This window comes from Macaca mulatta, chromosome 19 (genome assembly GCF_049350105.2).
Source record: "Macaca mulatta isolate MMU2019108-1 chromosome 19, T2T-MMU8v2.0, whole genome shotgun sequence".
Classification (NCBI taxonomy): domain Eukaryota; kingdom Metazoa; phylum Chordata; class Mammalia; order Primates; family Cercopithecidae; genus Macaca; species Macaca mulatta.
The window spans coordinates 60428522-60441831 of NC_133424.1; the positions used below are offsets into that span (position 1 = coordinate 60428522).

At 39.6% G+C, this 13310-nt stretch overlaps 1 protein-coding gene across 1 annotated transcript; it reads right to left on the bottom strand.

Moving 5' to 3' along the window:
* Window positions 1-237: 237 nt before the first annotated feature.
* On the bottom strand, window positions 238-13310 carry BSPH1 (binder of sperm protein homolog 1). Its single transcript, XM_077979920.1, has 6 exons — window positions 13214-13310; window positions 10708-10758; window positions 4476-4496; window positions 3084-3113; window positions 895-1026; window positions 238-380 (listed from the first exon to the last, which is right to left on the bottom strand). The coding sequence occupies exons 1-6, from the start codon at window positions 13308-13310 to the stop codon at window positions 238-240; spliced, it is 474 nt and encodes a 157-aa protein (XP_077836046.1).

The following is a 13310-nucleotide window of genomic DNA, read 5'->3' on the forward strand; positions in this document are numbered from 1 at the left end:
ATTAAAGTGCTGAGGCTAAACTACAGATTTCCATATTAAAACCCCATAATCCTTAATCAAAAACCTCTAGTTATTTAGTTAGATCACCTTCAACTCGCATCCCAGAAAAAAAAAATAAAAAAATAAAAAAACCCCTCTCTAATGAGAAAGGGTTCTCCTCTGCCAACAAAAACTATAGGTTCTTTCCAAGGAGAACGATTAAACATCTTCATCCCCCTCCCCTGGTAAATCTCGCCATCATTCACAGTATTTCCAAATTCGGTCCTTGTTAAAATTCTTGGTCAGTGAACACCATTTTTTCCCAAATGCTTCCCCGTGGTCAGTACAATCCCAGTAGATCAAGCGTCTATACCAGAAGGGAAACACGCAGCTTGCAAAATCTGCAGAAGAGAAAGAGGAAGCAGCAGTCTGAGTAAGAAACCTTTCTAATCTGCACCCCCTCCACCACACCATGCACACACATGCACACACATGCACACACCTGCACACGTGAACAAATGTGCACACATACACATGCACACTCACACAGACATACATGTATGCACACACGTGCACACACACACACACATGCAAATACACACTTTTGCTTCCTATTCCGTATCATCTGCTCTGCCCTATTTCACCAAAGGCCCATGGGAACAATATTGGTGGGGGATTCAGATCCCATATTACTTTGATGTTCTACCAAAAAGATTCTTTTCAAAATAATGTGGTTGAAATGCTCATCTCTTTGGCGCAATGTGATTTTTATATCGTAAGAAATTGAACATCCTTTATTTTCACAATTGAATTGGCTATGGATTCTATTTTCAGAACCCTCTTGTGCTTCTCCCCACATCCCAGCCTCAGAGACCAAGATTACTGCTCTGAGGTGTTTAGAGGCAGGACACTCACCTTCGGCAGAGCAATACTTCCAGTATCCTTCGTAAGTCTCATTTAACGAGCACCACTTGTGTCTTGACTTGGACCTGATGCAGTCGTAGTAGGTTCCATTTTTATAGTGGAATGGAAAGACACACTCCCCATCTAGAGAAAACAAAATTCTTCCTCTGTTTCCGGGTGTATTGAGAGAGACGTTATCAAGCCACTGTCTTCCTAGGGGCTGCTGCCCTTTGAAATCAGAGTCATTGGCTGTGACTGCAGTAAATGTTATTGTGCCGCTCAATAGCAGAGCTTTGGCTCTCTAATGACAAAGGTCTTTTGTTTTATATTGCTGCCCCTGCCCTACTTTTTCCCCAGGGTATAAACAGTCTCAAAATTTTGCTTAGCATTTGCTCCGGTTTCAGAAATCTCTCGTAAGCATAGAAACATAAATGTGGGCATTTATCTACCAAACAATTCTTCCCCCCTGCCCCTGGATCTCTTATTTTCACCTCCTTCCATCATCTCTCTTTCTCTCCTTCTCCCATACAACTATACATGTGTGTATGTGTGTCACCTGGGTATATATATGTTGTATGGTTATACATATATACTTATATATGTTATATTGTTTTGTATATATGCTATATGGTTAATACAGGATATATATAGTTATATGTGCATACACACAGGTACACATGCATGATTTTTTGCCACCCTTCAAAATTAATCATATTTTATAATTGAGTTTCCAACTTAACACATCACAGAAATCTTCTTAAAGTGATTGTGTCGCTCTAACTTCTTCATGGCTCACTGCAGCCTCATTCTCCTGAGCTCAAGCGATCCTCCCACCTCAACCTCCAGAATAGGCTGGGACTACAGGTGCATGCTACCATGCCCAGATAATCTTTAAATTTTTTGTAGAGATGAGATCTCACTATGTTGGCCAGGGTGGCCTCAAACTCCTGAGCTCAAGCATCCTCCTGCCTCAGCTTCCAAAAATGTTGGGATTACAGGCATGAGCCACTGAGTCAGGCCTTAACTTCTTTCTAATGCTGATTCATGTTCTGTGATACGGATTCACCACAATTCATTCAGTATTTCCACATTCAGATTTTTCCCACTGTAAATACAGCTGCAGTAAACATTTCACGCATTTAAATTCTTATGTACTGAAGCGTTTGTTTCTATAGAATCTCCAAAGCAAGGTTACAAGGACAAAGTGTATATACAATTTTAACATTGATGAATATTGCTTTGTCAAAGAAAATGGCAATTAGTCTTTCCCACAAATTGTGCTCCTTTACCTGAATTTTCATTAGCATGAAGCATTTACACACTTTAAAAATGTTTACCTGTATTACAGATGGTTTCTGCCTTGCTTTAAAAGATCTGCTGGTCCTTAGGCCACACATATATTTTCCATTTTCTTCTTAAATTAAACAATTTTGTTCCTTTTACGTTTAAAATTTGATTAAGCTAGAATTTAGTTTTGTATATGATGCAAAAGGGCAATCAACTTTATTTTCTTTCAAACACATTTAGTAATGACAGATTGATGATGAAATAAACCACCTGTACATTTAAATGGTCATGCTTAAAACCATGGATTATTCTAATATATCCTGGGATCCATTCTACATTTGCTCTAAAATTTCTTGAAATTACTAGAGAGGTAAGGAAGCATGGTGGTAAAATGAGCAGACTCTGGAGACAGCAAGTATCACAAAATATTTCTTCCTTTCTTCTCTCCTCTTCCTCCTCCTCCTCCTCCTTCTTTTTCCTCTTCTTCTTCCTTCCTCCCTCCTCCTCTACCTCCTCCTCCTCCTCTTCCTTCTATCTTTCTAGGCTGATTCCATGTTGTTTATATTACAGTATTTTAGTATGTCTAAATATCTGATGAGATGAAATATTTCTCTACTCCAGCACTTTGTTCATAATATTTCTAATTATTATTGGATGTTTTTTCTATATAAATTTTAAAATCTGTTATTTCTTGTTCGATTGGCAGAAATTAAAGAGTAGACCCATTTAGTGCTGATGAAAGATCAGAGTGACTTCTATACCTCTCTTTTCTTTATCTGTTTACAAGGCACTTATATTACATTTTATATAAGAAGAAAATATTATTTTTACTGGAAAAACATTACTGATTCCCCCATTTTTACAAAATTAAAAGAAAATATACATTAATAATCAAAGTTTTCTGATCAACTTACCTTCAATTTCTGGAAAATGACTTATAGTTTCTGAAAAATAAAATTTAGAGCTGACATTTATTCCACTATTATTAGGCTTTAAAATGTGCTCTTATGTAAAATAAAATTAAATAAAAATATTAGTTTGGGAAAGAGTGATATTGTTATGGTATTGTTTTCCATCCAAGAACATGGCAATATCTCTTTTTCAAAATGTATTTTTTTGCTCTTCAATATGATTTTCTTATTTGTTCTATATAAATCCTACACATTTCTCACTGATTTAATTCCAAAGTGCTTTTTTTTGGTCACTGATGTTAAACAGAATGTTTTCCATTTCCATCAATATCCAGTTGGTTCTTACCAGTATAGAGAAAAACTATTGACTGGTGTATGTTTATCTTGTATCCAGCCACATAGCCATATTACTTTATTAAAACTAATAATTTTTATTCATGAATAAAAGTATACAACTATACATGAATAAAAGTATACAAGTATACATGATTTAAAGTATACAATCATAAAATAATTTTGCCTGTTATTTTATATAGATTTTTTCCTTTTTACAATATCACTTATGTTAGAACCTAAAATAGTGTTAACGTAACACCCCTGTGCTTTCCTAGTTTTAATTGGAATGACACTTAGATTAAGAATGTTTATTTCAGCATGGTTAGTATTAGTTTAAAAAATAAGAATTAATTAAAAATATTAATCCCTGAGAGAATATTAAAATGAAATTGACTTTATAATATCAAGTAGGCATTAATAAAGATGAGCATATAAATAGATAAGGAAAAATTTGTACTTCATTTTTAGGTGGCAAAAGGCATTTTCTATTTCATTATTTTCCATAATACTTGATTTTTGCTAAAAATCACATTATGAAGTTACATGTAATGAAATGTTTAATCACCCAAAAGTAAAATTAACAGTAAAATTATGATTTATCACTTCTTCTTCCTTTTTTTTTTTTTTTTGAGATGGCGTATCACTCTGTCGCCCAGGCTGGAGTTGGGTGGTGCAATCTCGGCTCACTGCAAGCTCCGCCTCCCAGGTTCAGGCCATTCTCCTGCCTCAGCCTCCCAGGTAGCTGGGACTACAGGTGCCTGCCACCACGCCCAGCTAATTTTTTGTAGTTTTTTAGTAGAAACGGGGTTTCACCATGTTAGCCAGGATGGTCTTGATCTCCTGACCTCATGGTCTTCCCGCCTCAGCCTCCCAAAGTGCTGGGATTCTTCTTTTTTCTTAACATTTTTAACATGGAATTTACTTAAATATAAGTACATAAAATAGTAATCTTTAATGAAAAATATGATTTCTTACCAGGAAAGGGAATATTCAATGGTTTCACGTTTTATTGCAAAACTCTTAAAAGAAACCCCAATAAAAGTTTTTTGATCAACTTACCCACAGTTGATGACAATTCATCTGAAAGACACAATTTTGAACAAATATTTATGTCACTTTAAAATAAAAGAAATGAAAAGATTTCACCAATTTCTATTCTAGTAAGAATAATACTATTTTGAAAGTTAGGCAAAACTAAGTTAACTAAGTTAACTTTGGTTCAATAGAGCTTATTTTTGGTAGTGTGATTGTGGGTGATTTCTTATTTTTCTTTTGCTTTAACTGTATTTTCCAAATATTATTAAAGGATAGGAATGATTAAAATTATTCTTAAAACAAAAAATTCAGCAGGCAAAGGAAATTATTTACTTTTCTCACATTTTTCTATAAAATAAACTACTTCATCATAGGTTTCTGATATGGAACACTATAGGTTTTTATTTTTGTCACCACTTCTCACTGAATACCTGAATTCTACTATTAGAGATTCATGTCTTTAGAGTTATCACTTTCAAAATGGAAACTTCTTCCTCTAGGAGGGAAAAATAAGAATGATACCTCTGAGGTATGTAGGAAATGCAAATAAATGCTCTGAGCATCTTCTCTATCCTGCGTACTATATTTTATTTAACTTATCAGAACAATTTTGTGAGGCAAGCATTGTTTCCATCATCTTAGAGACAAAGTTCAGAAATGTTAAGTTCCATTAAATTAAAAAAGTTAAGCATATGGCAACTCAATTCGAATCCTCCCTGGAGAGGTTGGTTCAGTAGGAAGTAACAGCCCAAACCCTGACACAGGCTCAACCACTGACCAACCATCTGCCCTCAGTTTACTCTGCTATAAAATGGAGAGAGAACATTAGGATGTCAAGTCCTCCCCAGTCTGAATATCCTAATATTCTTGGAACGAAGAAAATTGCCTGATAGCTTTACTTTTTTTTTTCTTAAAGCAGCATTTTTCAATCATTGTTCCTTCATGAGCCATTAAACCTGTAATATTTACCTCCCCCTCCTTAGAACTTGAATTTTTTGTTTTGTTACTTTGCATGGTTCCTGATGAAGTGGTTTTATGCAAAGGCTATTTGATTCAAAACCAGCATGTGTTTAGTTAAACAGTAAATAACTGTTACAAAGTTCATTTAATTGAGGCTTTAAGAACAGTCATAACTTTAGGATGAAATACAACGTAGAATGAATTGTAGAATAAATACAGAGTGAAAGATTTGATTTTTTTCCCAAATAGCCCATGATAGATGATACTTAATAATCATTAAAATGATGTAAGATAGAAAAGCACAATTTACCAACAAGTAAATTTACAAATGTCATGTTTGGTTAAGAGAACATACACATACTATAATGTAATTTGCAGATATCTCTCATATTAAAGCATTATAACTCAACATAATCTGTGTTCATAACTAGTTCATCAAATTTGTAGATTACACTTAAAAGAGCAATGACTTAATTTTTTTATTTTTTGAAAAGATTTTTGCAAAAGCAATGATTTTAATTCTGAATTTGTTGTGTATATTTTATTTATTACTGATTATTTTGCTATTTGCTCATGTTTATTCTTTCCACAGGTTTGTTTTTCAGCTAAATTGTCCTGGCTGCCATTGTGGCTTGAAATTAAAACGTTTTTCCTTAGGCATATATTATTTAAGAAATAGTTATAATGGACCAGCACAATGGTTCACAAGCTTTGTTGCATATTAGAATCACCAGCTGAGTCTCCTGCCTCTGCCTTCCAAGTAGCTGGGACTACAGGTGTGCACCACCACACCTGGCTAATTCTTGTATTTTTGGTAGAGACAGGGTTTTGCCATGTTGGCCAGGCTGGACCCAAACTCCTGACCTCAGGTGATCCACCTGTCTTGGCCTCCCAAAGTGCTGGGATTACAGGTGTGAGTCATCATGCCTGGCTTGAAGAAAACATATATATATATATTTTTTAATTTCAAAGGATTAAGAAGGGCCCCTAAAAATTAATATAGTCCTAGAATTAGTCTTAGAATACTTATACAAAACTGGCTTTCTTTATGATCCTTTGAGGAAAGTGTAAAATGGAAGAAGACAAAGCTATGCACTGGAAAATCATAACAATTTTGTCAGAAAAGTCCTGCATCCCAATTGTTTTCATTCTCAATAACTCACCTTTCGTCATAATTCAAGCTAAATTCTGTTACAATATATAAGGTTTTTAAAAATACCCTGATTTGAAATAAAAATCAGTCTCACTTTTTCAGATAAACCCAAATCAAAATTGTTTTATACGGCCATAAAAAAGAACAAAATCATGTCTTTTTTAGCAACATGGATGCAGCTGGAGGTCATTATCCTAAGCAAATTAATGCAGAAACAGAAGACCAAATACCACATGTTCTCACCTATAAGTGGGAACTAAACACTGGGTGCACAGGGACGCAAAGATGGGAACAAGAGACACTGAGGATTACAGAAGTGGGGAGGTAAGGAGGGGACCCAGGCTTGAAAACTACCTATTGATGGCTGCGCGCAGCGGCTCACACCTGTAATCCCAGCACTTTTGGGAGGCTGAGGTGGGCGGATCATGAGGTCAGGAGTTCAAGACCAGCCTGGCCAACATGGTGAAATCCCGCCTCTGCTAAAAATACAAAAATTAGCCGGGCGTGGTGGTGGGCGCCTGTAATCCCAGCTACTTGGGAGGCTGAGGCAAGAGAATTGCTTGAACCCAAGAGGCAGAGGTTGCAGTGAGCCAAGATCGTGCCACTGCATTCCAGCCTGGGCAATACAAGACTCTGTCTCCAAAAAAAAAAAAAAAAAAAAAAAAAAAAAAAGGAAAAAAAGAAAACTACCTATTGGGCACTATGTTCATTATTTGGGTGATGGCTTCAACTGAATCCCAAACCTCACCATTTACGCAATATACTCATGTAACAAATCTGTACATGTACCCCCTGCATCTAAAATAAAATTTTTTAAAAGAAAAATCTTTTGAAAGAAGCCAGAGGGGGAAAAATACTTTACCTACAGAGAAGCAAAGATAAGAATTATATCCAACTTCTCTCCAGAAACCATGCAGATAAGAATGAAGCATTTAGAGTGTTGAGAGAAAAAAATCTTCAATCTAGAATTCTGTACCCTGCAAAATTATTCTTCGAAAGTGAAGGAGAAAGAAAGACAAAGATTTTCAGACAAACTCACGTTGAGGGAATTTGCTACCAGAGAACCTGCCTTGAAAGAAATGTTAAAAGTTCTTCAGAGATATAAAGAGAGGAAGCACATTAGAAAAAGAATAAGTGGACCAGGCCTGGTGGCTCACACCTGTAATCCCAGTACTTTGGGAGGCCGAGGCGGGCGGACTACCTGAGGTCAGGAGTTCAAGACCAGCCTGGCCAACATGGTGAAACCCCATCTCTACTAAAAATACAAAAATTATCTGGGCATGGTGGTGCGTGCCTGTAATCCCCAGCTACTTGGGAGGCTGAGGCAGGAGAATCACTTGAACCCGGGAGGTGGAGGTTGCAGTGAGCTGAGATCACACCACTGCACTCCAGCGTGAGTGACAGAGCAAGACTTTGTAAAAAAAGGAAAAGAGTAAGTGAATGTAAATAAAATGAAAGCCTGTGAAATGTGTTCAGGAGCTTATGAAGTCCCCTGAACCTGACCAGTTTTCCAGAGGATAAGCCGTGAATTTCAGCATCTTCAACAGTATGTATTGGCATCCTTGCAGTTGTCCACAGGAGGATACAGTTTATCAGACTTTATTCTTCCAAGTTATGGAGCCCCAGAGGCGGGAGCTTGGGGAAGCTGGTCAAACAGACTAGGGAAGAAAAGTGTAGTTGCCTCCCTATCATGGGGAACTGCTGTAGCCTGCTACATGGTAGTCCTACGATCCTATCTTGGCCAAGATTCTTGTTTGGATTCAAGAGCTGGGTCAGGAGTCTTCCCAAAGGGCTGCACTTGCTGTTCCATTCTATGTTCAAAGACCAGGAATACAGCACCCAAGATGGAAGTCAAAAGTTTCGAATCTGGAGAATGTCAGAAGGCCTGGAAGAGCACTGATGAAGAGCAGTAACAATGAACGGGGAGGAGTTGGGGTCCTCGGGTACCAAACCATGGGAGGCTCATCCCACAGAGAGGAGAGACGCGTGGCCTCTGTGACTGCTTCTTCCTTGGTTTTGTGTTGTAGAAATTTACCGGTCGGGCATGGTGATTTAGCTTGTAATCCCAGCACTTTTGGAGGCTGAGCCAGGAGGATTGCTTGAACCCAGGAGTTTGAGACCAGCCTGGACAACATAGCAAGACCCCATCTCTACAATAAAGAAAGACACAAAAATTAGCTGGGCATGGTGGTGTGCGCTCTGTAGCCCCAGCTACTTGGGAGGCTGAGGCAGGAGGATCACTTGAGCCTGGGAGATCAAGACTGCAGTGAGCCATGATTGTGCCATTGCACTCCAACCTGGGTGACAGAGTAGCCCCTATCTAAAAAAAAAAAAAAAAAAAAAAATCTAGACAAAGTACCATAGACTGTTTGGTCTAGAGCATTTATTGTCTCATAGATCTGGAGGCCAGAGGCCAAAATGCCAGGGTTGGTTCCTTCTTAGGAGCTCAGAGGAAGAAACTGTTCTGTGCCTCTCTCCTTGCTTTTGGTGTCTGCTGGCAGGCTGTGGTATTCTGTGGCTTGTGGCAGCATCACTTTAATCTCTGCTTCTGACTATGCATGGCTGTCTTCCCTGTGTGTGTCTGTTTCCTCTTCTTAAAAAGATACCAGTCATTGGATTAGGGTCAACGCTTACCCGTTATGACTGCATCTTCATTAAGTACGTCTGCAAAGACCTATTTCAAATACAGTCATATTCACAGATCTCTGGTAAACATGAATTTTGGAAGGACGCTATGCAATGCAACCCCAGACAGTGAGGATGAAGATGAAGAATTTGAGCATCACTAGACAATACAGTTTGTGGAGGCTAAAGCACCTCTGTCTTGGATGCTAATTCGCCGTGTTGGTTTCTGATGAACCCCATTCTCAGAATGTCCCTAAAATTTCTATTTTATCTAGTGTTCTTTGTGAAAGAACATGTACTACAAACATGTACTTACTTTTTTTTTTTTTGAGACAGAATCTCACTCTGTCACCCAGGTTGGAGTACAGTGACGCTATCACAGCTCACTGCAACCTTGACTTCCCAGGCTCAAGTGATTCTCTTGCCTCAGCCTCCCAAGTAGCTGGAACTACAGGCACGTACTACCATACCTGGCTAATTTTCAAAATTTGCTGTAGAGACTGGGTCCCACTATGTTTCCCAGGCTGGTCTCAAATTCCTGGGCTCAAGCAATCTTCCCGTCTTGACCTATGCCTGGCCAGAACATATATTTACTATTGATCTTTTCCTTAGGTCAAAACAACCTTGATCAAAGAACCTTTAGGCAGGGCTGGGTGTGGTGGCTCATAGCACTTTGGAAGGCGGAGGTGGGCAGATCGCTTGAGCTCAGGAGTTTGAGACCTGCCTGGGCAACTTGGCGAAATCTTATCTCTACCAAAATTACAAAATAAAATTAGCTGAGCATGGTGGTGTGCTCCTGTGGTCCCAGTACTGGGAGGCTGAGGTTGCAGTGAGCTGAGATCACGCCACTGCACTCCAGCCTGGGCGACAGAGTGAGACCTCGTCTCGAAAAACAAATACAATAAAATAAAATTAAAAATTAAAAAAAAATTAAAAAAGAGAAAATCCTGCCATTTTCGGTAACATGGATGAACCTGGAGTATATTATGCTAAGTGAACCAAACCAGTCACAAAAGGACAAATATTGCATGATTCCACTTGTACGAGATGTTTAAAGTAGTTAAACTCACTCTGTGACTATCGACTACTAAATCCAAACCATTATCCTGCCTCTTTAATACTGTAATAGTACTTTTGGTACTGTAATAGTAGTAATAATGACATAACGATAACAGTTCTGTTCTGAGCGTCACACATGCTAACCCATTTAATCTTCCAGCAACCCTGGGAGGCAGCAAGAATCATGATCCTCCTGTTTCAGATGTGGGAACTCATAGCTATCCAGGGCTCAAAGTCTTGCTCGAGGCCACAGGCTAAGCTTGGTTGGAACCCGGAGATGCTGGAGGGAAAACTGGTCTCCTAAGCTTGCCAGGAGCGGAGTAGAGTGGGACGGAGGAGGCGAGAGGAGCCTTTAGTTCTTGGTGAGCGGGGATGCGTGAGAGCTCTTAGCTATGGTTCCTCCTCATCCTCTTTAAAACAATGGCTCTTGCAATGCAAGATTCCCATTTTAACACAAACCCTTGTTGACATCAAACGACCGGTTGGCAGGCAGTCCCTCCGCACCAAAGCCTGAAATGCCAAACGGCAAAAGGGAAAACCCCAGCGTTTTGGGTTCATGAAGCATGGATCTACATACCTGGACAGTTCTCCCTGCAAGGGACCCCACTCCCACGTAATCCCTTAGACAACCCATCAACTTGGAATAGTAATTACATTTTGGACATGGCAAATTTTCAGCCCTGGAACAAGATCACCCAATCAAGTCCTTTGTGAAGTCTTGCCAGTTCCACCACTTTTTCTTTTTCAGGGCAGGCGTATAGCCGATTCAGCATGTGCCACACGCACAGTCCGTTTCCTCTTCTGCCTTCCCACTAGATCGTGCATTAGTGGGAAGAGATGGGGGTGCATATCGTATGCTCATGAGTGGAGATGCTCATGCTGTTTAGTCTCTACATCCTGTGCATCTAGCAAACCTATCAGGTCACTGTTTTTATTTTTTGTTTGTTTGTTTGTTTTTGAGACCGAATCTTGCTCTTGTTGCCCAGGCTGGAGTGCAATGGCGTGATCTCAAATCACTGTAACCTCCGCCTCTTGGGTTCAAGCGATTCTCCTGCCTCAGCCTCCTGAGTAGCTGGGATTACAGGCACCTGCCACCACGCTCGGCTCAGTTTTGTGTTTTCAGTAGAGATGGAGTTTCGCCATGTTGGCCAGGCTGGTCTTGAACTCCTGACCTTGTGATTCGCCCACCTTGGCCTCCCAAAGTGCTGGGATTACAGGTGTGAGCCACTGCACCCGGCCAGTCATTGCTTCTAAAACACTAAAATGCAATGCTCCCCTGATGAGGATGAGGGAGAACCGTAGCTGAGAGCTCTCATACATCCCCACTCATCAAGAACTGAAGACTCCCTTCCCTTCCTCTGTCCCACTTGACTGCTCCTGGCAAGCTCACGAGTCCCGATTTCCCCCCAGCATCTCTGGGTTCCAACCAAGCTTAACCGACGGCCTCAAGCAAGACTTTGAGCCCTAGATGTCTATGAGTTCACACCTTCCCATTCTTTGCCACGACATCTTATTATCTGCAAGCAGGATTGCTGTGGGGACCCAGTTGTGATTGTCTGTACTGAATACAACCAGTGTAAAAAACTTGCAGTTTGCTCAAAAGAAACTCTTAAGAGACAATAGGCCAGGGGCAGTGGCTCCTGCCTATAATCCCAGCACTTTGGGAGGCTGAGGTAGGTGGATCACCTGAGGTCAGGAGTTCGAGACCAGCCTGGCCAACATGGTGGAACCTGGTCTCTACTAAAAATACAAAAATTAGCCAGGCGTGGTGGCATGCACCTTTAGTCCTAGCTACTCGGGAGGCTGAGGCAGGAGAATTGCTCAAATCTGGGAGGCTGAGGTTGCAGTGAGCCGAGATTATGCTACTGCACTCCAGCCTGGGTGACAGAGCAAGACTCTATCTCAAAAAAAAAAAAAAAAAAAAGAGAGAGAGAGAGAATAAGTCCAGGAGGCAGATGCAAGGGAGAGAGAGGGAGATAGTGAATAGGCAACAGTTCTGCAGATCAAAAGGAGACCAGCACCACATCATTTAACATACAGGCTAACAAGCCCGGGGCTCATGAGTTTTTATTCTCTGATGCATTATTAAGAGAAATGCTTCATCTCTAAGGCTCTGAATGGCACAAGTATTATGTGGAAAAATATGACATCCATAATTCAGGAGACCAGACATTGACAGTGGAGAAGATTTAGGATCATCTTAATTAGCTTTTTCCCACTTGTCTATATTCCTTTTTATGTATCTACAAACATGATGTCTGATTAAAAAAAAAAAAACCTGTGGCCAGGTACAGTGTTATTTTTCAATAAGTACAAAATAATTCTACGGGATAAGAAAGCAGTGGTCATAGTTACATTGGGAGTACCTTTTTCTTTTCTGTTCTTTTTTTAAAAAATAGCAAGCACAGTGTTATTTTCTTTTAATGCAAGGATGTCCTGAAGAATACTTAAAAGAAATATATGCAAGATCATTATTCTTGGTCATTCCATAAAAAATTGTTTTTGAAATTATGCTTAGTCCTTATCAAATGTGTCAGATGCATCCATAGTGAATTCCCTTCTTATTTTTATATTTTCGCTTCATAATTGTTACAGGCAACACGACTTTGGAAAAGGAATAAAATCGACTTTATGAAAATCAGTCTCATTTTCAAAACCTCTGCATGAGACATTGAAAATCTCCTAGCATAAAGGGAGGAGACATACGGTTTTCAAGTAACATGTCACTAGGATTTTCCAATTTACATTCTTAGTCTTTCATTCTTTTATTCGCTGAACTTTCTTATTTTTTAAAAAATATTTACCCATGGATTGTGTTTCTGACCTGAAAGGGAGAGTATCTTTTTCTTTCTTAAGGTACCTAAAGCAAGGGGGACTGTTGCCCTCTGTGGCGACTGGGATTTGATTATATACAGCAGCAGATATGCAGGACTCTGTCCCCAGCCAGGGTCACCTGGCTCCTCACCTTCTTCTAGAATGTTGAATAGACCGCCGACCACACCACCGACCACACCACGAAACAGGCAGACCCAAACCAGCAGGAGCCCCATGTGCCGGGCCAT